This window comes from Apodemus sylvaticus, chromosome 13, assembly GCF_947179515.1.
Source record: "Apodemus sylvaticus chromosome 13, mApoSyl1.1, whole genome shotgun sequence".
NCBI classification, from domain to species: domain Eukaryota; kingdom Metazoa; phylum Chordata; class Mammalia; order Rodentia; family Muridae; genus Apodemus; species Apodemus sylvaticus.
The window spans coordinates 93,252,763-93,280,394 of NC_067484.1; the positions used below are offsets into that span (position 1 = coordinate 93,252,763).

General features: G+C 44.1%; 1 protein-coding gene across 1 annotated transcript; it reads right to left on the reverse strand.

Moving 5' to 3' along the window:
* Position 1: 1 nt before the first annotated feature.
* Riok3 (RIO kinase 3) lies at positions 2-27,300 on the reverse strand. Its single transcript, XM_052155174.1, has 13 exons — positions 27,100-27,300; positions 20,158-20,273; positions 19,319-19,464; positions 19,121-19,228; positions 18,817-18,926; positions 16,567-16,710; positions 13,090-13,217; positions 6,695-6,892; positions 6,006-6,165; positions 3,533-3,613; positions 3,354-3,443; positions 2,567-2,674; positions 2-1,472 (listed from the first exon to the last, which is right to left on the reverse strand). Exons 1-13 carry the CDS (start codon positions 27,160-27,162, stop codon positions 1,365-1,367), a joined length of 1,560 nt encoding a protein of 519 aa, XP_052011134.1. The 5' UTR covers positions 27,163-27,300; the 3' UTR covers positions 2-1,364.
* Positions 27,301-27,632: the final 332 nt, after the last annotated feature.

Below are 27,632 nucleotides of genomic sequence, written 5' to 3' on the forward strand. Positions count from 1 at the left end.
ACCAATTCTAAAATGATCTCTTCATTTTTAATTTCTTGAAAGGCAAATTCATAGCACACTCCAAGCAATGGTTTGAGAAAGAATATATGTCAAGGAAGCAAACAAAGTTTTAAATGATTGTTTTAAATGAGTTTTCTGGAATTTGTGTCCAGCCAATCATTAGTCATCATTTAACTCTGTGTGGAGCAGAAACATCTCAGCCGTGGGGTGAGTCAGCTAAAGTCACACTCCTCTAAAGTGCAATGAAAAGCAGTATAACAGAAACAAAAATAAACAGTCTACAAAGAACATATTTGGCAATTTAAAATAATGTTAAAATCTTTCAAATATAAATTACATTTACTCTTTATAACCAGACAGAAAGTTAAGCTGTTTAGTGGATCCAATGTGACTCCGGAACTGGGGTGATGAGGTGAGAGCAAGCAACCACTGGTCTGAACAGGGCTCGCCTTCTCAAGCTGAGTCCAGCCACAGCTGGGTTAGTTGGTTAATTCCTTACTTGAGTTGTTCAGGCTTATTTAACAGCTCTAGTTACTTTGTTCTATTTCTCTCCAAATGATTAGTAATCAATATGCAAACAATTTTAGGGAAATGTAAACTATAATGTTTCACTGCCTTCTTTAAAATGTATCAGATACGATTCTTACATTCTGTCCTTCCAGATACTTTGTATTTTCATTATAAATGTAGATGAGTTACATCCCAACCATTTAACCTATATGAAGAAAACCTGAAAGTTAAGTTTTAAAATGTAGTTAAGAAATCCTTCTATATTTATCTTTCAGAAACCTATATCATCTTTCCTGGCTATGAGATGGAAATGTAGAATTCTACACATCCATGATGTACCAATAGAAGGTCCACTGCTTATGTCTACTTCCACCATCCACTGAAGCCATAAATGCCCATTTCTAACACCCACTGGGGTCTCCAGGCTGATGGTCAAACAGCTGAGAAGGGCTAATTTCAAACGGTAACACCCACCCAAGGACGCAAGGGAAAGCAGGTGAGTGGAATGGAGCTCAGTGCGGCCATCGAGCCTCCCCTCAGACACCTCAGGCCCCACCTCCCACATTTGGAAACACTGCCTATGTGAAAATCCTCATCTAGACATTCCAGATCATGAGCTGTATAAAATCCAGACTCCTGTGGCTACACATCTGTACCTGTTAAAGAATTGTATTATCCTTTTTGTAAGATGAGAGGTAGTGACATTTTATTCTTTCAATGCCGACTTAAAAATTGCACACATCTGGCACGTGGGTCACAAGTGAGAAGCACAGAAGCAGCACTGTCCACTCCTGCTTTGGTATTGTCAGGTCACCCACACTCGTTGGCTACAGCAGCTGGCCATCACTGCTGCACTATTCCGCACACAGCACGGGTGGGCTTCCATCATCTTTCAGAAAAGAGGCTGCTTTCCTTCCATTCTTCTGAACATGATCTTCATTCATTTTCTCCAAAGCTTCTATCTACAGAACCAATCATGGAATCCATTTGTTAAATTTTGGCTTTTAATGAACATACCTGATCACGGTTATATTTTTACTCTCTAACCCCTGGCGATTACTAATGATGCTGGCCTTGAATTAGAATCTCTCTCTTCCCTCCCTCTCCCCACCCCGTTTGCACAAGACATGTGTGCACATATATCTGTTTGCTTTTCACTTGATTATATTACCAAGGTCAGTACTGAGTATCTATATGAAGCCAGGAACTAGAACCTGACCAGTTCTGTGGTGTGCTCCAGCAGCTCCCACTCAGTGTGAGCCCCACCTGGCCGAGCTGCTGCAGCTCTCTACAGCTTCTGCACATCCCGCCTGCTCTCAGGCTCCCCCAGAGCTTAGCCAAGCTCAAGGTTCACATGAGAACTGCAGAATAGACTCTTAACTACTCTCCGAATTGTGGGTAAAATACTGGGGAAAATGTCTTTTTAAAAAGACATCCTCTCTCTATGTAGCCCTGGATGGCCTGCAGCTCTTTATGTAGATCAGACTGGCCTCAAGCTCACCAAGCTCCGCCGGCCTCTGGGATTAATCGTGTGCCACCACAGCTAGCTGTCGCTTTTACATTTTAGCTTTTGTCCAATCCTAAGGTATCAAGTGATCTCTGAAGGAATCTGGCTTTCTGTCTTTGTTTCCGTAGCTCAATACTACAATGAAGGAATATCTCTGCACTACTTCTAGCTTTCTACCTATGGCTAGGGCAGGTGGGTCCCATGAGTCCCTGTTTTTCATCACCCAGAGTGCTCCTTCTTCAGACTGGAGAAATACTCCAAGCTGGGACTGTGTTGCTGCCCACCCTTTCTTTTTAGACCCCTGCCATGGAACACTCCATGTAGCCAAGGCTGCCCTAAAACTCAAGAGATCATCCTGTCTCTGCTTCCTGAGTGCTGGGATTAAAGACATGGGCCATGCCCAGTCTTCTATTACTCATTTAAAGCAAACTGTCAGAGAAGGAAGACCAGTCAGTCGATCTGGAGGGTGTAAGGTGAGATCTGAGCTTCGGGCAGCTAGCTCCCCAGCAGCAGCAGGAACAACAAGACAAAGAGCTGTGTACCACTCACCTCAGCTAAGAAATCGGCTTCATTGTCTGCTGAGATGTTCAGGCCAGAAACAGCATTGAACAGCTCCCGTTCATTAAGGGCTTCCTTTACTCCTCCTTTCTGGAAGAACTAGCAGTGACACACAAACAATCAGAGACACCAGCAAAGTTCTCAACCAGCACGCACAAGGAACCAGTAAACTCCATCATCCTTTTGCAGGCATTCAGTTAACAGGCCCAAGTTCTACTTGATATCATCCTTTAGTACCTGCTCTGCTTCCTGGTATCCCTTCCTCACTTATAAACACGGTGCCCTGTGGACAATTACTTTGGCAAGGCACTGTGTGGAGAGATGCTATAGTCACTAAATCCCATGAATTATTTTTAAGCAGTCCACAGGCTACCTCCAGTTCAAAGTTATTCTCTCGCTTGCTTCTGCTCTAGCAAGTCCTTTTCCTTAGAAATAGGAAGTGGGAGTGAGCAGGCACTGCTCCTCCTTGCAGAGCAATGTGGTAGGAAGCAGTAGGCTTACCACGTTCCACCTCTGGTTTATACACTACACATGAATTAAGTCAACTTGCTGTGTAAATAGCAGGAGCCAAACCAAAACCATTGTCTCTTAGAGACAGGCCATGTGCGTCACAGACTCAAGAGTCTGTGAATGAATTTTGAAAATGTCTTCTTTATCTCCTCATCTTTAAGGTAGCTGGTATCCCTTCCTTAAGTTTCTACAAATATGGTTCTCTTAGGAGTGAGGAAAAGAGATGAACTTGTTAGGTCCTTTAAAAGGCATTGCCTTGCACACCTACCTGTGACACATTCCTACAGTCACGGAATAGGAACTCCAGGCCATGAGGATGGGTTGGTTCTACCGACTGACTGACATCAATCAACCAAACCTAGTAAAGAGAAAGCACAGACTAATGTGTTTACACTCAATAACTTACATCGGGAAACAACCCGAATATTAACTCAATGTGCCACCTACCTTTCCAGCATGCCACAACATGTTATACTCGCTGAGGTCAGCGTGCACAAGGGTACATTCATTATATAATTGCTGCATCAACTGTGAGAAAGGAAGGGAACATTTAGGGCATGAATGCACAACTGAATTTTCCTCTATTAAATCAATTAAGTTACTGATTAAAATAAAACACCTCAATAAATACTTCCCAGAAAACCAAGTTAAAAATGTGTTTCCTTTCCTATTTGTCACAATAATGAACTGGACCCAAGGACTCTACGACTGAGTCACAGTCTCACCCAAACCCTTCCTTCCTCCCTGTTGCCATTAGTGTTGCTTAGGAGGATGAGGGATAGCAGGGCGCCGCCAGAGAATTAGTGTGTGACATTCTGCCTTCTTGCTGGGACAACAGAATTAGCTATGGGTCAGATTCTGAGTGCATCTGTGCTCAGCAGGGACCACAGCCAGCCACTTCTCTCTGTAAAGGCGAGTGTCTCCCTAAGACCTCCATGGGGCAGATACAATTCCATGTGAGAAATATCTCCTGCCAGTGACGGTGGAACAGGAATAGACATGTTCTTGTTTGTAAGCCAGTGTCTTGGTATGTAGTATAGGCTGGTCTTGAACTCATCAACTTTCTGCCTTAGACTCCCAAGTGCTGGGATTCCCAGCGTCTGGCACATGTGACTAACAGCCTTTTTAAATTAAGGAGTATCACACATTCAATACAGTGATAACCCCTAAACTTAAACTTGAAACCATTTTTTTTTAATTTTATTATTTTTTACACTCCATATTTTATTCCCTCACCTCCCTGAAACCATTTTTTTTGCTTCCCCTAAAAGAACCAAACAACAAAAGTTGATCACTTTGACTCTTCCTCAGTTGCCCAAAGCAGCCAGAAAAGGGTTTCTTTTTTAAACTGCTTTTCTCTGGGCAGTGGAAGGTGGTTTGCCTCTCTAACTGTATCCTTTTTTGTATGTGTATGTGATCATAATTATATACACGTGGGGTGTACATGTGCATGCATGTGAAAGCCAGAAGTCCATGCCTGATGTCTTCCTCTACTGCTCTCCACCTTAGTTCTTGAGACAAGGTCTCTCTCCCTATAAACCTGGAGCTCACAGATTCCCCTCGACTCGCTGGCAACAAGGCCCTGGGACCCTCCTGTTTTCTCCCCAGGGCTGGGATTGCTGACACCATAACACCGGGCTTTTAGAAGGACAGTAGGAGGGCAAACTCAGCCTTGGGCTTGCACAGAAGTACACTGGCTCTAAGTCCACTCCCTGCCCCCACATTTCCTGTCTGCAGCTGAGCCCAGAAGCTGTGATGGAACCAAGGCTGTGGATATCTGTATCACTGAAGCCAGGCCCCTCGACTGTATCATAACATGACTTGGAGAGTGTTTCTATATTCACATGAGCTGCTGTATGACACAAAGGCTCCATGCACACTGTGTACCATGCACACGAGCCTCTCCAGGGTTCACTGGAAACACTGGAGAGGAACACTTCCAGCACTAGGGCGTTTCCTTAAGCGGGAGGCCTCAAATTTAAATCTAATTCAGCTATTACCCCCCACACTCCTGACAGGGACTTTGCAGTCCGAGCATCTGACTTGGCGACTGTCACTCCAGGGTTCAATTTTCCTCATCATTCTGCCATAAGGAGGCCGATCTGCTTCCTCCGAGTCCCAACAGGAGCTGCGGCCTTTCTTCTACTGCCTCAGACACAGAAGGATAGCATCTGCTAACCCTGACCGAAGTTTAGCGAAAAGTGGTTTCATATTTTAAGTCAGCAATGTAAGAACGCAGCCTGCCCTTGCTCCATGAATCTCCTCGGTTGTCTAAAATCATTCACCATACAAAACACAAAAGCAACTCTTTTTGTTGGGATAGGGCTTCACTAGGGAGTTCAAGCTGGCCTTGAACTTGAGATCCTTCAGCTTTAGCTGCCCAGGTTGTAGGATTACAGACATGCAGCTTTAATTTTTTAAGAGATTATTTTTACTCTGTATGTGAGTGTGTTCCTGCACACACTCTATGTGCATCAGATCCTCTCAACTAGAATTATAGGAGGCTATGGAGCAGCTGGCACGGGTACTGGGAACAAGAACAGTGACATGCTCTTTTTGAATTACTAAGTCAACTCTACCCCCTCACCTCCCTTTTAGGCAGTGTCTTACTATATAGTCTACTTGACTGAAACTTAATATGTAGACAGGGCTGACTCAAACTTGTGGCTATCCTCCTGTTTCTGCCTTCTCAAGAACACAGGTATGCACCACCATACCTAGTTTAAAGACACTTCAATGTCAACAACCCTTTACAAGATTCTGTTTATCCTTTTATGCCACCTTCAAAAGGTATATTCCAAGATTTTTAAAAAGTTATCATCATGAAGAAGACAGACTCTTGTGAACAGCTGGGCTTGGGTGCTGCAGCCTCCCACGCAGTGGGAACAATAGCACACTGCTCACAACAGGCACAACTTACACGGAGAGTCTGATGGTAGGCTTCTTTCATTTCTTCAGTACTAAGTTTTACTTCTTTTAATTTAGGTGCTGGAACTTGATCATGGCCAATGAAAGACATAACTAAAATGTGCTTCTTAAGCAGTACAACTGTTGGACAAGGAATTCCAGCCTTCTGCATTCTGTATAGGAAGAAGTGAAAATACAGAGATCAGAAGGAGAAAACAAGTATTAATTCAACAAACACCTAACTAGGGCTTTCACTGAGCTAGGATTATGTTCTATACAGGAAACGTGGAAACAAAAAAAAAAGGTAAGACATAACCCCTGATAGGTACACTCGACAGTGCAGTGGCATCATGGGAAGGCTCGCATAGGTGAGGCAGGTGCCCCGCATGCACTGTGATTCTCCAGAAAACCATTTAACATAGAATTTTCACACATGTGATAGGATTTCTAGGCAGATGGTGCCTTAGTTGCCTTAAATATCAATGAAGAAGGAAAATGGCTTTTCATTTACAAAGTAGGAATTCTGGTTCAGAACATGGAAATGTTTTCTGACAGAAAGCCTCATGAAGCTCTAGAAAGGCAAAGCCTTTTGCTCTGTCTGCAAAGCAGCTGAAGAGAGCATGGGTCTTGGCCTGGCTAGCAGTCCTGGTACAAAGGGCAATCAATCCCCAAGGTCACCTGCAGCAGGGCCGTTTTCTTTACCTTGTAAGATTGTGCATCTCTTTCTCTGCCCACATGCGGATGATCTTACGTGGATTTAGTTTACTGAAGCGATCTTTAAACCTGAAATCATCTTTAATGTATTTGTCACGATTCTTAAACTCATTAAGGGTTGTTTTAAATACCTTGATGGCACATTCTGTTGGTATAGTTTTACCATCTTCCTTTTCATCCTCCAGGCTAAAGGGAATAAGAAGAACCAAGTCAATATAGGTTGCTAGCGCAGGGTAAGCTCTATCCCACCCAAGTACACCCACTTTGTTGCAAGGTGCCACTGTTTTGTCTTTTTTATTTAATACCCTCAAGTATTGTACCTTAAGAAAATGTTAGGTTCTAGGATGGCCTGGAATTCCTAGATCCAAATGATTCTCCTGCCTCAGCTCTCCAGGATATGGAACTACTATTGCTCCTAGTTGGTTTTGTTTCCTTTAATACAAGTACAGTTTCATGACTACAGAATCAAGCTTGACAAATAACAGAAAAACATTCTTCTTAAAACAAACTACTATGATCTTGGATGATTTGGGAACAAAACTCAACAAAACCAACCCACAGAAAACCTTTTTAAATGCAATCACGTCTTTCTTGGCAGATGATGTAAGTATGCCCTGTGAGTACACAGAGAGGCAGGAGCCAGCAGAGCAGAGCATGAATGGACAGGAGAAAGAGTCAACCAGGATGTACAAGGCGAGCAGCACTAGAACCAGAGCCTGGTCAAAGGGGAGGACGTGAGTGATACTCACAGAGACTTGGGCCCTGTCTCAGGAACAATACAGTCAAGTCCTGGCTAGAGAGAGGAATTAAAGGTGGAGATGAGTGGCAGGGTGAGGAGGAGACAGGCTGCAAAGAGCTGGACATTTCTCCGGAGGCAGCTGCTATCATGAGGGCTATCACAGGGCCAGCATGTACCTTACAGTAGGAAGAGGCAGGGAGGCAGAGGCAGGGATGACTCAAGAGGTTTGAATCACAGCGATAATGAGGAAGAAGAGAAAGTGGACGGACCTCAGCAGCATTTGCTTCTAAACACCTGTAGGATGCTTAGCAGGGAGAGACAGGAGGTGCTTCCTGGGGACAGAATCTCAACTGTGCCAGCAACCTCTCTGTGTTACACTCTCCTGGCCACTTTTCCACTCAGCCTGGGAAGTTCAGAGTCCTTCAGCAGGCTGTATGAAGCCCTTTTCTTGGTGGGGCATGTGAGATCTAAGGCTTTCATGTCCTCTACCTATGGAAAGCACTTCCCTTTCCATACCTGCTCCTACCAGGTCAGGCCCTTTATTCAACCCATAATGGGCTTCCTTGGATGTCTAGCAGGGGTGGTCAACTTTCCACGCCAAGAATAATGGTAGCTTCCTAGATCTGTTTCCCCATAGGCTCTCATCTCAGGAAATGACAATGACACTGGCAATGCTGGTTGAGTGTTCCCCGTGTCCAAGCCAACAGCGCAGACTGCTGGTTATGCTTTCTAATCATAGCTTCCTATTTACTTCACTGCCACCGAGACTAAAACAACATAATAGTTCATTTAAACTGCCATGAAGACTTTTCCACTGTACTAGGAACTGAACCCAGGGCTCTCCATGCTATCTAAGTACTGAGTTACATCCACAGGCAAGACTTTTCTTTTTTACTATCATTCACTCTCCTAGCAGCCCAAGCCATCTTTTGAAAATACAAGTCCCACCTTTGGTTCCCACTGTGTTTGAACAGCCATCTCCTTCCAGGTTCCCAATCCTTCCCGTCCTAGCTCCTCCTACTTCCTAGGCTCCTCCCTCTAGTCTGCGGTGCAGAGCCTGATCTTCCATGCACCTGGCAAGTCCTTCCGGTCACTTCCCTAGACTTCCCTTCTCTACTCATCCAAACCACGACCCTGACCCCTGGAGACCTTGTACAGCCACTTCAGGTGTTTGTTATTACTAACCTTGAAGGCAGTGGTGATGGGGACTGTGTGAGAACAGGGACTTGAGCACAATGTTTAGGGAGATGGAAGTTGCTTAAACACTGGCGAGTGGAGGAGGCAGTTTTCAGAAAGAGATTAGAGGCTTTATAAAGAAATGTCCCCAATACCCTAACTAAATATGTCATAGATAGACTAGGCTGACATGAGATGAGCTTCCTGTCATTGGACAGTTTACCCACACAGTAAACACCCTATTAAAAACAAAATAAAACAAAAACAGATACAGCACCCAATTTAAATAACTTATCTCAATATTCTCCTAGCAAAACACATCCATGTACCTTGGGCACATCACATATCTCTCTGCTAGTTTTCTGGGCTTTACTTTTAAGACAGGGACTCAGATAGCCTAGGCCTGCCCCACATTTACTGTGTAGCTGAGGGTGAACTAGAAATCCTGTGCCTTTTGCCTCCACTCTGAGTGTTGAAATTATGGCCTGCACCAACATACCCAGCTCCTTATCTCCCTACGGTAGGGTCTTACTCTTTTTTTTTCTTCTTCTTCTTTTTTTTTTTTTTTTTTTTTTTTTTGGTGTTTTGGATTTGTTTTTTGTTTTTTTTTTCCGAGACAGGGTTTCTCTGTATAGCCCTCGCTGTCCCAGAACTTACTCTGGAGACCAGGCTAGCCTCGGAACTCAGAAATCCGCCTGCCTCTGCCTCCCAGAGTGCTGGGATTAAAGGCGTACGCCACCACTGCCTGGCAGGGTCTTACTCTTAAGTCACAGGAAGCTGCAACTACCCGTGCATCCTGTCTGGCTTCCTATGCCAACTTGAGGCCCTTAACCACGTTAACTGTGCTTATATCATGTTATTCCCTATATCTCTAACATTTACTGTCAGGTAAAAGTATAAATTTGTTGACTAGCACAAAATTGAAATTGTCTAACAAAATTATTGACAGTACTGAAGTTTTGACTATCTGCCTGAGGCAACCTCCCTCTCTCTCTCTCTCCTTCCCCCTCCCGCCTCCTGGGGCAACTACTGTCACTAAACTGGGCCAGACTTTCTGGTAACAGCCCACATAAAAGGACAAGGAAGGCCTACTTGCCCTCACTCTAGCTGGCAAGATCATCTATCCTGCTGCTGAGGTACCTCTCACTGGTGTGAGAACCTACTTCTTCGTGATTCCGATGCAGACTGAAGACCCACAGCTCCCTAGGAACTCCCAGGGGCTCCAGGGACACTCAGTCTCCTGGACTGAGCAACTTATCAGATTCTTGGCCTTTCAATCAGGAGGCATCCATTGTTAGAGGATCAGACCAGTTTGTGAGCCATTCTAATAAATCATCCCCCTTTAAAATATATACATATGTGTGTGTGTGTGTGTGTGTGTGTTTGTAATTCTATCATTTCTGTTCTTTTAAAAAACTCTGACTAAATCAAGAGTGGTGACCCACACCTTTAATCCAGACACTCAGAGGCAGGCAGCTCTCTGTGAGCTAAAGGCCAGCCTAGTCTACAAAGCAAGTCCAGGACAGCCAGGGCTGGTTACACTGAGAAACCCTGTCTCAAAAACCAATTTTTAAAAAAAGGAATAATAACAACAACAACAACAACAAACCATCTGACGAATACAAATACAGAGATACCTATGTGGATAAGCAAACACAGATAATGAGCTATGGACTTCCTCAATTAGCATTCGGCCCGTCAACACTGGGTTTTTTGCTTACTTTAAAAAAGTTGAGGCTAGGCAATGGTGGAGAAAGCCTTTAATCCCAGCACTTGGGAGGCAGAGGCAGGCGGATTTTTGAGTTCAAGGACAGTCTGATCTACAGAGGGAGTTCCAGGACAGCCAAGGCTATATAGAGAAACAGTCTCAAAAAAAAAAAAAAAAAAACAAACAAGTTGAGGTCAGACTGACTTCCTCACGATGCCTTCCCTGAAGGTGTCCGGGAATGACCTCGCTCATGTCTCTTCCTACCATAACTGTGGTCTTCCCTTGTGTAACTAATTGCATGCTTTTTCTGTGTTCTTGCTGCAGTGAACGCCTCCTGTTCTGAGAGTCTGACTGACTTGTGGTGACACACAAGACCCTGTGTACTTTTCCTTCATGTTTGTCCTGGTGTGAGTGAGGGTCAGTAGGCAACCAAGGGCGTTGGTCCTGGCTTTGCACCTTGGGGCTGACCTGTAAGCTTGTGGGGGGGGGTGGGTGGCTCTGCAGTCTCCAGCTCCACCCTGCTATAGGAGGCAAAGGAAACACCAGTCCTCACACATGCAAAATGCAAAACAAGCACTTTACCCGGAGCCAACTCTCCAGTCCCAAGAAAACATAATTAAAAAAAAAAAAAAAAAGCCGGGCGTGGTGGGGCACGCCTTTAATCCCAGCATTGGGAGGCAGAGGCAGGTGAATTTCTGAGTTCGAGGCCAGCCTGGTCTACAGAGTGAGTTCCAGGACAGCCAGAGCTACACAGAGAAACCCTGTCTCGAAAAAACAAAAAAAACAAAAAACCAAAAAAAACAAAACAAAACAAAAATCAAAGAGAAAAGCCATGAAACCCCAAGAAACATTGCCACACTAGGCAGCTCTGAATTTGAAAGGGAACAAACCCAGCTAGCTCTCCATTCAGGGAAGCCTTCCACTAACTATTTAACAAGAACCAACTAGTAAGAATAATCAAGACAGCTCTCCAGTGACACTCTGTTATCTTAACATCCACCCCACCGCTCCACCCCCGCCCCCAGAGCTCCGGCAGAAGTCCTGACACTGCATCTCCAGTGTTAGTGAATGACTAAGAAGCAGAATCTGGTAACTAAGTTAAAAATCCGATGAAGAAGACTTTATGAAAGTTGGGGATTTGCCGCTCAAACTGACAAGTCTATTCAAAGGAAGAAAATGATAGAAGAACAGAAAAAACATTTATCTGGTGAAATATGTAAAATGCAGACTGAAGAATTAGCTGGAAATTCTCAGATACTGAAAGAACCTGAAACAGTGGGAGCCCAGAGTATATGAAATGTCTTCAGAGACTCATCCAACTCTCTTACACAGTCAGCACATTACAAAAAGGCACTAAATAAACATCCATTTCGATCTGTATAAGATGTGACTTAGTTTGACACTGCATGTTGATGGGTGTGCTAATCTCCGCCATGGCAGTTTAAAGCCTTAGAATCTGAATCCTGGACAGACTCAAACCTTGACATGCTGTGGGATTTTCCTTTTTCTTTTTTCCTTATGATCTTGACCCCCACCCCTCATTGTAAAATTTGGTGTGTTAACTTTAAAATATAGTTTTAAATAAAGTTTGAACTTATCTGTAAAAAAAATTAAAAAAAAAATAAAAAAAAAAAAAAAAGAAGGAAAACCAAGGCACACAGTGTGTCTACAGAGTCATTAGGAACCGAGCGTCAGGGCATGCCTGTAAAAGTGCACCTAAATTCAAGTATCTCCCTACAAGTTCCCGTGTCACTTAAAGTAGCATGGTCAGGGATGGAGACTCGCTCAGAGGTTAAGAGCACTTGCTGTGCTTCCAGAGGACTGGAATTTGTTCCCAGCACCCATGCAGGACACTCACAAGCACCTATAGCACCAGCTCCGGGGAGCCTATGGCACCCAGCCTCTTACTGTCATGGCCACATGTATGCACACACTCGCACACACGTAAGTTGAAAGAGGGAACGGGACTACCCAGAATACAGAAAGGTCTACTAATACCTAAAGGTCCTTAAGGTATGTTAACTGGGGGGAAGATCACTGTATCAGATAAGTAACAAATATATACAAACTTCTGAAAGAGTGCACTCAAAATTGTTCCTTATGGAAAAAAAAGCCTGTAAGTTCAGATGAAGACTATTTCTAACACTTCCTTGTAAAGTTTTAGTCAAGGCCAATCTTTTGTTTTACAATAATTTGCACATTAAGTCATATATGTCTTATTTCAAGGAAGATTAATACCAGCAATTACAAAATATGGTCTTATTGATCTCCACAAAAAAATCCCATACAGAGTGAGTATTCTGTGTTTCAGATCAGAGGTTGAAATAGGCAAGCCCCTCTCCCACACCTCCTCCTCCTTTGGTTGTTTTGGCTTTGTGCTAGGACTGGACCCAGGGCCGTTTGTGTACTCTGTGTGTGCTCCACCACGGAGCCTCACGCCAGGCCAGTACTGCCCTCTATCCTCTTCTTTACAACTTAACAATCCAATTCAATATGTTTGTGCATTACGGACGTAATGAGAAATAATTATGAAAACTAAAGGCAAAGACTTGATTAATACATACTTGAATAGTTGAGTGCAAAATAAATAAAAAAAGTAATGTCTAACCTTTCTACAGTAATGATTTCTAAATGACTCTACTTGCTCTGTAGCATTAAGTCTGATTATTTGTAAATCCATCAGTCCTGAGGAGAAAGGTGTTTTCACACCTCGGTACTGTTTTGTTTTGGTTTTTTGGTTTTTTTTTTTTTTTCATTTACCTCCCTCCATATGCATGAAAGACAACAGATTCCTTTCCTGTACTAATACAGCCAGTGATTGTCTCCAACATTCCAGAGTTGACCATTTTATACATAAGTAAGCGTGTCTTAGGATCAACTGCTTTTTCCTGTAAGAGATAAAGTTCTATAAGTGAAAATGGTCAACACGAAAGACTCTCTTTAAAGGCATATGCAAAGTAGGCTCTTATAAGAGCATGATCATAATGATATCCTTCTTCCCTTGGGGGGGGGGGGGTGCGGATTTAAGCTCCAGTGTCATGAGACTAAAGAGATGGGTGTGGTGTGGAGTCTGGGCCACAGAGTCACTGTTTCTGTGGCAGACAACCTCAAGGGTCAGAGCTTCTTGAGGAATCACACCAAAAGGACTTTAAGTGCTGACAGCAGAGCCACAGTACCCCATGTTGGAAGGTAAGGAGAGTCACTGAAGGGCAGGCAATTCTAAGAGGCAGAGCACAGAGTAGGTGTGATGCAGTGTGTCTGAGTGTGGACACAGGACTCAGGCCCACCCACAGCCTGCTCTGGAGTGTCTGCACTCCAGACACAGAACGCTTTTCTGCTGTGCTTCCCCCACACTGGCCTCAGGGGGAAATCTGCCCATTCTCTTTCAGCTCACCACAAGCCTCAACACACAGAGTGGGAGGCTCTGATGTACCAGGAAAACTAGCTTCCCAAAGAGCATCTGTTCTGACCAAGGGTTTCACTAGCTCTGGCTCCCCACTTTACGGAAGATGATGTAGATCTGGAAAGGAATCTCTTCAAGGAAAGCAAAACCTTGAGTCCTGCACCTACGCTTACATACATCCACTCTTCCCCATCCTCCTGTAGGACACTAAAGCAGACAAGGGTCAGAAACAATGATGGCTCCGGGGTAGCACCCTGCACAGTTGCTGTCTCTTGGAAGCCACAGATACAGTGGTCAGGACTCCGATCCTTTGGAACATCCCCTGGCCTCTGGTAACCCCCAATTTCATCCCAAGATAAACGACTAGCCCCAGAGGAGAGAACTGAATGGGATGCATGGCCACAGCTCCCCTGCAGTGACAGAGCATGAGAAGGCACTAGAGGAGTGGGGGTCACATTATCTGCTGGCTCCTCCCATGGCAGCAATGTGCTCCTCCCCCAGCCCACACTGTTGCCAGGACTGTGGGTGGGACATAAGCCAAGCTCACGGCCAATATGGACTGGGGCAGTGAACGCAGGTGGTAAATGGTACAACTGGGACGCCAGGTAGGCGGTTATAGATGGTCAATCTCTAGATTTAATGTATACAAAGTCCCTCCCCTTCCCTAACCTCTGACCTTTCTAAATTGCCCTGCAACATCTTCTTTACCTAGCTAAGTACCCTCCACTGGGGACCCAGGTCTCTCTTCTACCTTTTCTGAAGGTAGAATTCATACAACACCTCTGGAGATATTCTGAGGCTCTAAGACAACAGTTTCTCCCTTCCAGTCCTGAGCCAGTACCAACTTGTGACATCTTTCCCTAAGTTCCCTATGTGGGTCTCTACTACTGAGCCTTGAAATGAGGCTCTTTGGTTATAACTTCCATATTCTACTCTTTAAAAAGAAACTGAAAGTTAAAACAAATCAAAATCCAAACACTGGCTTAATCAAAATCTTATTCTACCAACTTTAACCAAGTTTGAATAACTCGGTAGTCTTAACAGGCTTTTTTTTTTTTTTTAATGTTATTCTTTTTATTTATGTGTCCATGTGGATGTGCTAAGGCAGTTTGAGCTGCCTAATGTGGGTGCTGGTAACCGAACTCTGAGCCTCTGCAAGAACAATACATATTCTTTACATTGCACTGAGCCAGCTCTCTGGTCCTCTTACAGCTTTTTAAGTGTTTAATAAGTTCACTTATTGTCAGAATAGTACATATTATTTTCATTAATATAAAAAGATTATGTTCTAAGGAGTAGTAACTTGGTTATTTGCAAAATAGATATTATCTTCATTAATATAAAACAAGAGAGTATTAAGTTACAAGTGTCAGTGTAATAGGTAAAAACCTTTTTTTTTTTTAATCTAGAACAAGGGCTGGAGAGATGTGTGTGCAATTAAGAGCACTGGCTGCTCTTCCAATGGACCTGTGTTCAATTCCCAGCACCCACATGTCAATTCATAGCTGTCTGTAACTCCAGTTCCAGGGAATCCAAGGGTACTAAGCACCCACATGGTACACAGACACAGATGAAATGCCCATAAATATGAAATAAAATAGATCTTTAAACATCTGGAACATTTAACTAAACGCACAGTGTATGTTCTAAATTAGTGTCATTAAAAAATACTTTTTTGGGGAAAAAAACCTTTATACAAATTAATTCACAAATAATATCATTCAGATGGCTTAAGGAGGCCATATAAGCACTTGCTCTGCGGCAATTCCTGCCATCTCAGTGCACTTCTGTATGGACATGGCGTTCGGAAGCAGTAAGATTATTACTAAGAAAAACCCTGGGGTGTAGTAACACATGCCATTAGTCCCAGCCCTTGGGAGGTCAGAGGCACGTGTATCTCTGAGTTCAAGGCCAGTCTGGTCTCCAAAGCAAGTTCCAGGATAGCCAGGGTTTAATTCAGTTTATACATTATACTTTCATGTCCAGTTTTCAAACATTTCTTCAACTGCATTAGACCAGAGAGCAACTAATGTAATTTTTTTTTTTTTTTTGAATAAGATATCACTAGTCCAGGCTGGCCAGGAAATCACTGTGAAGCCCAGGCTACCCTCAAACTCATGGCAATACTGCTGTGTTAGCCTCAAACTCCAATGTGCTGGGATTATAGGCATGAGCCACCTGAGCTCAATTTGAACTCCGGGACTAGACTAGTCCCTGGCAGGCAGACGGGTCACTTTACTAAAACACTACCAGGAGTTAACCTCATATAGGTTCTGGACATGTTAAAACTTGTTGAATCTCATGAAATCAAGGGTCACCAACTGCTTCTGCTAAGCCAGTTAGGTTCCTTAAGGGTCTTGGAAGGTGATGTCAGGGTTTGAAGGCTCGAAATCACTACCTCCACAGAAGCCTGATGACCCCTGGCCCAGTGTCTGTTTAGCAGCCACAGCACCAGCTACCACGGCTGCCACCTGAGCCACTGCATCCGGCTCCCTGGGGTGCAACGGCAGATGGGCCAGCTGTAGGTGATGGAGGCTACTGGAGGCTGAGCTATGGGTGCTGTCCTGGGTACCACTTTCATGAGAGGGAGGGCTTTATACCAAATCCTGCTTCTAGAAATTGAAAACTCCATAATATGTATCTTCAATAACTGATTAATGTTAGATCAGAAAATGCCAAGTGACAGCACTTGAGTAGCACTGATTTGGAAAGCCGATTTCAGGGAAAGGGGTGGGGTAATCATCAAGTTTTGTTTTACTCTTTTTCCCTCAAACACTGTTTATAATATGAGTTTTTTCAACCAAAGTGGGAGGGGGGGTGCTAAGAATGCTTACAGCAGTAGAATGTTCTTTCTTCTCATGGAGACGGGCGCTTCGACGCTCTTCTGAGTAGGCATGTTGTTTTAAAGCATTAAAAACGTGGTTGGATAGTTTTAAATCCATTCCAATTCCATCTCCTACCTGAAAGCCAGGTGCAAACTGAAAAGACAGAAAAGTCAGGAGTTAAAGGTTTTTGCATGAAGACCACAATGTTGGAAACAACAGTGAGAAGTTAGTTCTGCAGCAGATTTCCTACTCAACAGATGACCTCATGCAGAAACAACCTACAGGCCCAGGGGAGCATTGCAAAGAAACTGCAGCCCAAAGGATGGCATATCCTATGCAGAGAAACACTTCACTATATCTAAAGGGAATGTCTCTCAGCATTTGCTTTGTACCTTATTTTTATCCCAAAGAACAAAATGTTATAAAGCCTACTCTAAACCTTAACAAAAAAAAAAAATACAATTTCATAAATTATTTGTGAAAACTCAGTCACCTCAGTAGACTGTATAATTCCCTCCATGGCGGTTACAATCCACTTAGGTAGCTGCTGGGCACCCAGTGGGTATTTAAATTGAGCTGATTACCATGTCAGAAGACAGGGAAAGGTGGTCTTCCCTACCACTAAGTTCTGCTGAACAGCACTGTTCCCCAGACATACCAAGTGTCTCCAGTCAGAATACAGCACAACCACATCCAATGAGATATTTACTAGCCATGCATTTGTGTGCTAAGGTCTGCATTCTTACTGACCACAGCATTTATGAAAGAAAATACTTTTTAAAAAGATTTATTTGGGATTGGAGAAATGGCTTCCCAGTTAGGAACACTTGTTCTTCCAGAGAATCAGCGTCAGTTCCTAGTGCCCATGTAAACAGTTCACAGTAACCCTTGACTCAGTGCCAGGGGGCCCAATGCCCTCCGCTCAGGCCTCCACAGGCACCTGAGCACCTGTCTGTCTCTCACACACACAAAATTGAATTTTGTTTTTAACTTTTTATGCGTGAGTGTTTTGCCACGTGCATGCCTGTGCACGTGGAACCCAAAAGAGTATCACCTCCTCTGGAACTGGAGTCAAGGATGGTTGTGAGCCACCATGTGGGTGCTGGGAACAAGTCCAGGTCCTCTGCAGGAGAGGAGCAGCAAGCTCTATAGACTGCTGAGCTATCTCCCCAGCACCCAGACTTCTCGACTTTAAGATTGATTCCTAACTGCATGTGGGCACAGGGGCACAAGCACATGAGTGCCCATGGAGGCAGGGTCAGATCTAGAGCTGGAGTATACAGATGGGTGTGAACCACCTGATGTGGGTGCTGGGAGTCAAACCTGGGTCCTCGGAAAGAACAAGTGCAAGTATTTCTTTTTCTAGTTCTTTTCCTGTCCCCCATTGCTGTGTTCTGTAAAAACGCTATTTTTGTTATATATATAAAATGTACTAGTGGCTGGAGAGATGGCTTGGCAATTAGGAGCACTGACTGCTCTTCCAGAGGTCCTAAATTCAGTTCCCAGCCAACCACACAGTGGCTCACAACCATCTGTAATAGGATCTGATGCCCTTTTCCGGTGTATTTGAAGACAGCAACAGTGTATACTCATATACACAGAATGAATAAATAAATCTTTTTTTAAAAAATGTACTAGAACTAAGAATTCACTCATTCTTTCTTTCTTTTCCTTTTTCCTTTTTTTTTTTAAAGATCGTCTAATGTATCCAGGCTAGCCCTGAAATCACTATGAAGCCAAGGGTGATGATTAGTTCCTGATCCTCCTTCCTCTACTTCCCAAGTGCTGGATTTCAGGCATATGCCACGGATGCTCAGATTTTTTTTCTTAATTTTAGAATCTTGTAAACCAAATTAGATTGGAAACTATCATCAAATGTTTATCCCACAGACAATGTGCTCTCTTGCACACTGGGTTTGGGACCTGTGTGTTCATCTAGACCATTTCTGCAGCCTGAGGTGGTGGCCACAGTACAGAGGGGGCACAAAAAGAATGAGTTTGAGGCCAGCATGAACTACGGTGTGAGACCATATTAAATAAACAGAAGAAAACGAAGCTTTAGAAATGTCCCATGCTGTGTCCGGATGCTGCAGGCTTGTTTTTGTGTTTGTGTTTCTGTGCTCACTATGTATACCTGGCTGGCCTGTAATCACTACATACACCTCATGCCTCTGCCTCCCAATACTAGGATTAAAGGCATGGAACCATACCTGGACTGGAATGATGTTTTTAAGATGTATTTAACTATCTGTAACTTACATTTTCCATTCTTGCTGTGTTCTTTCTTCCACATACTACTTCATCATGCTTGGTGGTGATGTCTTTTCCTTTTCCAATAAAACCCTTTTTGGGGGTAGGAACTGGCTTTGCTAAAGGCAATTAAGAAAAGCCAAGAATATAAGAACAGCAAGTAGTAAAGTCTTGCATTCAGCAAGACAGTAGAATCTAATAGAGTAAATTATCAAATGAGATCCAGATATACACATGAATCTAACAAGTTCACTGGAGGTACGGCTCTTCCACACTCTACCCTTCCCAACTGTGCCCTAGAAACAAGAAGCACCTGGTCTGTAGGGATCATCTCGAGTGTCCTGCCAGTCAACCTCGTCTTCAGAGCTGTCACTGTCTTCAAAAGGATGAACTTTCCGATAGTTTTCAAATGAAATGGACACTTAAAAGGTAGAAAGGGTTGGCGGTTTATTTAGGAGTGTACACAAGCACTTCCTACCACCCGGTGGAAACGTCACAGGAGATCTAGTACCTTTGCTATCGCCGTTGAACTTCTTTTCCTCACGCCTAAGCTGTGCATCGTATTCTCTGTCAAACTCCATCTGCAGCATCTGAGCCAGCATGAGGTCACTGGAAGTGTCAATGTTTTCTCCAGAAATAAATGGTCCTTCAGCAACACTGTTCAAAATAAGGTGATACAAGCTGATCTGATGTGCTGTGCAAACAGCTACTGACTGGGAGAGAAGAAAGCATCTTTGAAATGCTAATCCCACTGAAGAAAGGGGGAGGATTTACCAGCATATCTACCATCTTCTGTCCAGCCAGCTTCAATCCCACAGCCAACTCTGAGAGCCGCAGCTAGGATTGAGAGCTGGGGGAGAAACCTTCAGGGTCTATCAGGAAATCCATACTGAAACCCAGAATGCTTGTTGTCTATAATCTAACCAAAGTAGAAAGAAAACTAATGAAGAAACAGACAACAAACACTAGAAAACAATACCTCAGAAGCTAAACTGCTGCATTAATACCAGAGAAACAGTGTTCTGTCTAAGATAATATAAACTCAGAATCTCTTATCTGAATTGCTTGGGACCAAGGGAACCTATGATTTTGAAGTTTTCAGACCCAAAGTCTGAAATGACTAAATGTTTATCCTTGATCTGGAAAATTATAATCTGAAATACTTTAAAATCTGAGTGCTTTTTTGAGCATCCAAAGCTTTAGGGGCTATTGGCCCTATACTGAGCATCAGGATGAATTCAGACTGTGCTTTCTTTACACTGCTGAGTGTTCACTCTCACTGAAATGTAAGGACAGTCCCCAGTCAGACTCTAAAGCTGTGTTACAGCAAGTGCTGCACATGTCACGTACACAACTTCAGGGAAAGCAGCCGCTTCTTCTTCCAACTGCAGTTCTTTAGCCAACTCCTCACTCATCACCTCGGTCAATGAACAGGATACTGTGTTTTGAGGGGTAGCCCATGGGCACTGTTTAAAGAAAAGAGAAAAACTTTATAATAGTAACTACATAATTGAAAATGAGGTTTTTTTTTTTTTTTTTGGTTTATTTTTTTTTCGGTTTTTTCGAGACAGGGTTTCTCTGTATAGCCCTGGCTGTCCTGGAACTCACTCTGTGGACCAGGCTGGCCTTGAACTCAGAAATCCACCTGCCTCTGCCTCCCAAGTGCTGGGATTAAAGGTGTGCGCCACCACCGCCAGGTGAGGTTATTTTTGGATAATTAAACTAAACTATCAAAATGAGTGATTCACTGTTTACAAAATTCACTTCAAAAGAAAGCATCTTGTTTTGTTAATTGCATGTTCATGCACTTGCTTACTTTGTGTGCAAACACCACAGTGCAAGTTAGGTCAAAGGACACCTCATGGAGTTGCATCTTTCCTTCTACCTTGTGAGTCCCAGGGATTGGACAGAAGTCAGACTGCCAGGCTTGGCAGCAGGTGCCATTACCCACTGAGCCATGGGGCCACCTCCCAATGCAAATCCTATTGAAGGTAAATGTAAAATGAGACAAGCACTTGGCCTTTTGGTAGGTGTGCTCTCAAGGTTGATAAAGTACCAGGCTACTGCACAGCATCACCCAGGAGGCAAGGAGTCATGTACAACTAACTCCCTTTGTTCTAATCCATTCCTCATCAAACCTTTCTGCTTGTGACTTAGCTTCCCCGGTGGATTTTCTTATGGGAACAGACTGTATCACCAGGCATGATTCATTCCTGTAATTCCAGTGCTGAGGAAGCCAAAGGAAGAGGACTGCTGTGGGTTTGAGGCCAGTCTGCCCCACAAAGCAAGGATGTCTCAGAAAGGAAAAAGATTAATTTTACCACTAATACAATCTAAGTATAAGGTCCTGGCTCCTTATAAAAGCATCAGCCCTCCTTAAGATGTCTGAATATATGCGAAAACAGAGCCAAGGAGGAGCCACAAAATACATATTGCCCACTTCAGGATCTGAGAATCGGAGTTAACAAAGTATGATTACAAAAGAGTAATGTTCCCGAGATTCTTCTTCAGCAGTAGCCTCCCTTAGTGCTGTCACTGTCTCAGCTTTTCTGAAACAGATTCCAGATTTTTTCACACTTTCCTAAAGCATTAAATTCATCATTTACTCCTTATCTTGATTCCATTTTCCATAATACAGAGCTTTTACCAAAATGCATATTTTCCTAGTTACATTCCCTTACACATTGTGTTACTTTCACTGTCTGAGCCCATTCCTTAATGAGTGTCTACTACAGAATTAACAAACATTGACATCTATATCAGCCACAAAACTATTTAACCAAGGTGAGACAGCAAAGGAACGCGAGACTCTGAGTCATCTGGACAGGGACCCACCCATGCTCAGGGTCCAGAGCACAGTGGAGAGAGGGTCAGCACTGACTTGTGTAGGCTGCCGGAACTTGAGAGTGATCAACCATTACATCATGCCTAAGGGAACCAAAGCAAGTTTTGTCTGGACCCAGCCTAAGACAGAAACGTGCACATAGCCCCTGGCACACACCTACAACAGCCATTGTAGAGCTGGTTCCTAAAAGTTGAATGACGCTCTCTGTAATGTGCAGAAGACGGCCTTCTTTGGCCTTCTGCTCTTTAACCTAGAAATGCTTGGTCTGGACGGCTGGAGAAATGGCTCAGTGACTGAGAGTAACTGGATGCTCTTCCAGAGGTTCAATCCCCACACTCACATCAAATGGGAGATCACAGTTGCCTGTGATTCCATTTCTAGGAGATGCAACACCCTCAAATGAAGTGAAAATAAATTAATTAACTAAAAGAAGTTCTTGGTGTGAGCAATTCCAAGCTCTAAAAGCAGATGACTGTATTCTCCACAACGCTTACCACAAATATCAATCAATAACATAAGTAGCAGCCCCCCCCCCTTGTTTTGCAGTGGTGGAGACTGAATCTCAGGTCCATTCTAGGTAACTGCCATTCCAGGCAAAGCATGAACTACATTCCCAGTCCAACTGATAACACTTCAGTATTTCCTATATTTAAGTCACATTTAAATCAAGACACTCAGTACCTATGGCTCCTTCCAGCACTTCTCAGCCCCGCCCCCTATTCTACCTCTTCAGCCCAATGGCTGTGCTTCCCTTTCCCAGATTATGATTCCTATATCATCCAACCATTCTGGCTTTGCGCTTTCTCGGTCTCTTGGTCTGTGGCTCTTCTCTTGATCTGCTTGCTTCTCTCTCTTCTCCCCAGCCAGGCCCAATTCCAGTGTGAACCTTTCCAGATGCCTCAAGCTGTACTTTCCCTCAGATCCATAATAAAACCCTTCACTTGGATGAGGAGCCATCTCTTGGATCCTCATTCGAATAGGTCTCTGTTTTGTAGTTCTGGTTGTCTTGAAACTATGTGGAGCAGGCTCTGCCTCTCCCGTGCTGGGATCAAGGGTGTGAGCCGAGACATCTAGCCACATCATTTCTAAAGGCTTAGAAGTGGAGACAACAGAGAGCTCTATCAGTACAGAGTCGGCGCTAAAGTTTATCATCAGGTAGGAGAGCATCAGCACTCTCATCCTGAAGACTCAGCTCAGAGCGCGACCAGAAACATTCAAGTAATTACGGCATGACACATGCCACAAGAAACAATGCAAGATAACCAAATGCAGGCTGAAGCTATAGGCGTCGGTGCCTTTCAGCATCTCAGATTGCTCAAGTGCCCTCCTCCATCTTGCCTGCCTATTTCTGAGGCTCGGGGTCTACGGTCATGGCCAGATTCTAAAGACATTATTAACTATAAACTATTAGCTGACACAGTCCTCAGAAGTGCCAACAATGTCAGGCAATAATTTTGTTCCTTTGAAATAGCAGTTTCTCTATTCCCCAAAGATAAGTCCAAAAACACAGACCATAGATATACACAGCCCACGGAACTGCCCACTCACAGTGACCATGTCCTGTGGAACCTTGCCATCTACAACTACACTTCCCTATCTCTGCCAACCAGTTCAACAGGGCCACCTCCCACAGAGGCAACTTCCTGAGTTAGGTAAGTCACAATTTCAGGCTCCCACAGTTTAAAATCAAACTGAAACATTTAAAAGTATCTAGTAAAAGCCTTCCTCAAAATTCTCCTGGGCTCTGTGAGGGACAGCTTTGGGAAAGGGAACACTCCACAAATGCTCATCCTGAGGCTCTCCTATGAAGCAGCACCAGGGACACATGGTGGAGAGTGCCAGCAATCTCTTGAGACTCTACCCAGCAGTTAAGAGGCAGTAGTGAGACGACTCAGCTGATAAGGTACCCGGGGAGCAAAAATGACAACCCAAGTTCAATCCCCAGAACCAACCTACGGAAAGCTGGAAGGAGAGAACCAAGTGCACAAAGCTGTCTTCGATCCCCACATGCAAACCATGGCACACGTGCACCACCCCCAACATCATACATGTACACAATAACAAGAAACTTTTAAAAAAACTAAAGTGGCAGTAAACCCAAGGCAATGGGAAATCTCGGACTCCTACCCCACCAGTGACTCTGACAGTTCTGTTCATCAACATATTTACACATAACATCAAGCTCATCTGAGAAACAACACCCAATCCTTTCTGAGGGCATCTGAGGTCAATTGTGGCTGTTAATATAATCAGACTAAGAAATGCCTAGACTGCAATCACTCCTCTGGGTGTGTCTCTGAGGGTTTTCCAGAGTCAACTAGACCATAAGGTCTGCACCACATCCTTCCAGATCCTCAGCTCTGACTTCCACGATATGCGGTCTCACTACAGGCCCAAAAAACACAGCCAAGTGACACTCTGAAGCTCTGAAACCATGAGCCAGAATCTTTCACCCTTTAAATGGTTCTGTCAAGCATTTTGGGTCCACCTATATAAGCCTAACAAACACTATATCTGAGAGACTCACAGTCACCTTCCTAAATCCTTAACCCAGAGATGGTCCCATCATCTAATCTGGTGAAGTCACCACTGAACTCTGCTTCTCAAGGTTCTTGACCATGGCCATATTCATCAGTCTCTGGCTAGTGCAGGTTGAAGGGGAATCAGCCTTCCTTTCTTTGGTTCCAAATAATGTGTCTGCTCATCCCACAATATAGACCGGTTTTGCTGGGCGATGGTGGTGCACACCTGTAATCCCAGCGGCAGGCGGATTTCTGAGTTCGAGGCCAGCCTGGTATACAGAGTGAGTTCCAGGACAGCCAGGGCTATACAGAGAAACCCTGTCTCAAAAAAACCAAATCCAAAAAAAAAAAGAAAGAAAGAAAGGTTTTTACTGATGCTATCTATGGGGACAGACTCAGGTAAAATGAAAAATGACAAACACAAACAAGGCACACAGTAACAAAAGTTCAGTCCTCTACTTAAAGCAAGTCTAAGAAGATCACAACTCACAGGAAGATTATTTTTCTAACCAAATAATCCAGGACATATTGTCAATGAGTCAACGAATGAGTCAAACATTTCCAGAAAAACTGTTCTGGGTTTTCCCTAAGGGTCAACATCTTGTACTAGAATTGCACATTGTATTAATAGAGCTCGGTTTGGTGTATACAGCCAACAATGGTCTTGAAACTTCACCTCCCCCCTGCCTTCAGTTCTCCTACCTCAGCTTCAGCAGTGCTGGGATTACAGGAATGCACCATTAAATACTGACAGCTTTTAAGACAAGGCTCTCACTAGGTAGCCCAGCCTGGCTTTGAACTCCTGATTTTCTTGCATTCAGCCTCGGAACTACAGATATACACTACCATGCCTGGCAATATGCTAAAACTAAAGTCCATACTTTACTAATATGTTCTTAGCTTTCCCCTAATGCCTTTTTCTGCTATAGAATCACATCCAGGATGCCACATTAGATTTGTCACATCTCCTATTGCTTGCTCCTTTTGGTTTGAGTTTCTCAGACTCTTTGGTGTCTGTAGCAGTTCCATGGATTCATTTCCACAACTCCCTCTCGGAGCTAGAGACTTCCCAACTTCTGCTCTGGTCTGACAGTCCCCCATTGTCTTGGGCTATGGCCTGTAACTCTTTGTCTGTAATAGCAGTGTGGATTGTCACTTGTATCCTGGGATAGCAGGTAACTAGGACCCCATCAGGTGAACTGTGAGGTCAACAATTTTTTAGCATTACATGCTTTCTCTTTGTAACTTTTATTCTCTCAAGTATAATATATAACTTTCTAGAGTTTACATCAGATCTGATGACATCATCCCGTGGGCTGGCTGAATTGTAACTGCACACTCATGCTAACTTTATTGTATTTCACTCTTCTGTGTTCATCTTCAGTTATATTTGCTATAACTATATATACAGATAGATAGACTGATTGATCTGTGGGATGGGTTTACCCAATATACCTCAATCGAAAAATATACAACAAATAAAAAGAAGAGTAAGCTCCCTTCTACCAAACCCTGCATTAGTGATTCTGTAAGTGTAAAACAGCCCTCTTCCCAGGGCCTCAGCGTAGCCTCTTCCCCAGGCACTCACCATGCTTTTCTGTGCTTAGAAAATGAAATGGTTATGTGAAGCTGGTTTGGCAGTCTTGTCTACCAAAAAGAACCTCCAGGAAGATACTTTTTGTTAAATGATGAAAATGGGGCTTTACAGTTCTGATGACGTACACTTAGAGGAGAGGGTGATAGCCATTGTTTATCGGATATTATTTATTTAGTAAGTGAAACGTTCTCAGGGTGTGTGTTTTCACTAAAACTTTCCTCCAACTTCTGTAGGCATTTAGTTGGAGAAATTCTAAGAACTTGGCCTCTACTTTTGTCCTTTTATGTATACATTCATCTTGACGTCATCAAAAAAGTCAGAGCCACACACACATGTTTATCCATGTTATGAGATGAATGTGTGACCATATTTACCATACAACATTTGATTCTCCCTACAGGTTCATAAACGTATAAAATCAACTTTTAAAAAACTGAACAGTTGAGCCTGGCAGTGGTGGTGCATGTCTTTAGTCCTAGCACTAGAGAGGCAGAGGCAGGTGGATCTCTGAGTTAAGAGGCCAGACTCATGTATACACAGCAAGTTTCAGGACAGCCAGGGCTACACAAAGAAACCCTGTCTCAAAAAACAAACCCTTCCACACCAACTCCCACAAAATCCAAAACAACAGTTATCTCTTTTTCTGGATTAAATAAAGGCAGGGTTCATTAACTACTGAATAAATAAAACAAAATATTCTGTGTCAGCATGCAAAAAACTATTACGAGGTTTTAGAAGGCTGTACCCGCTTCACGACCTTAAACCTGAGGAATACACACCCCAAAGGCAGCACTATTGCTCTCAGCAAGGGTTACAGGTCTTTTCATGCTAACCAGTATAACACGAGAAAGAGGAGGCTTAAAACAGACGTGAACAGAAAAGAATCGTAGTCTGCGTTCGAAATTCATAACCATTTTACAGTATTACTGCCCATTTTAGTATAATTAGCTGTGGCGGGGAAGGTGCACCTAGATTTTTATCTTTAACATTTCACAAACAAGACATTACCGACCTGGGATAACCGCACTCGTCTGTAAGCGACAGTCCTACTTCTCTGTCTAAGCTTTCTCGGGGTTGGGCTGACCCTCTGAGCTAGCGAAAAACAAGAGCCAGCTGTTTTCCCTCAAGCCCCGGCGTTCGTGTGGGACGTTCCGCTCCCGTCCAGCAACAAATGGAAGAGAAGACGAGAGGCAGACCCAGTCGGACCCCCGACCACCCGGGCGGCCTGAACGAAGCCGTCGGGGCCCCGCCCCAGGCTCGCCCGACTCACGCCTCCTGGCTTCGGAGACAGCATTTGGTGTGGCTCACTTGCCGCGACCACTGCTCACCTTACTGGGTCCCCAAGCTGCTGCGGGCCCGGGCTCAGGTGAAGACACTCCGACCAGATCCATTCGGAGAAGAAGGCAGAGGCGAGAACGGAGCCGAAAGGTGACAAGAGGGAGAGCGGGCTCCGCCGAGGACACGGGCGGGGCACGGGCAACCCGCTGCCGGTGCCGTAGGTGAGGTGACAGATGGCGGCGGCGGCGGCCGCGTCCGGAACTGGATCGCTTCGTTTCCGTCCTCTACACTTCAGATCTCACTTCTGATTGGCTGCCCGTACCAGGAGGGCTGTACTTCCGGTCTCCGGTTCAAAGGTCTTCTGGCAAGGGCTGGTGTTGACCCGCACAGCAGGGCTGGGTTTGTTTGGTTTGCTCTCAGCCGGTACTCCCTGCGCAGGCACCGCTTTCCGGTTCCTTCCTCCCAGTCACCGAATCTACTTAATCCAACCGGTGTGGCCTCCGAATGCTCGAGCCAGGCTGTCTCTGATCATTATTTCCCGGGGTAATTCGAAACCAGAACGGATTGGAGGGGCGGGGGCGAG

Coding starts and splice junctions, on each gene's coding strand:
- Riok3 (XM_052155174.1), bottom strand. CDS start 27,162: ATGGATCTGGTCGGAGTGTCTTCACCTGAGCCCGGGCCCGCAGCAGCT. Junction 6,893..13,089: donor TTTCATGCATATGGAGGGAG/GTAAATGAAAAA, acceptor TATTCCCTTTAG/CCTGGAGGATGAAAAGGAAG. Junction 3,614..6,005: donor CCTACCATCAGACTCTCCGT/GTAAGTTGTGCC, acceptor CCTTTCTCACAG/TTGATGCAGCAATTATATAA.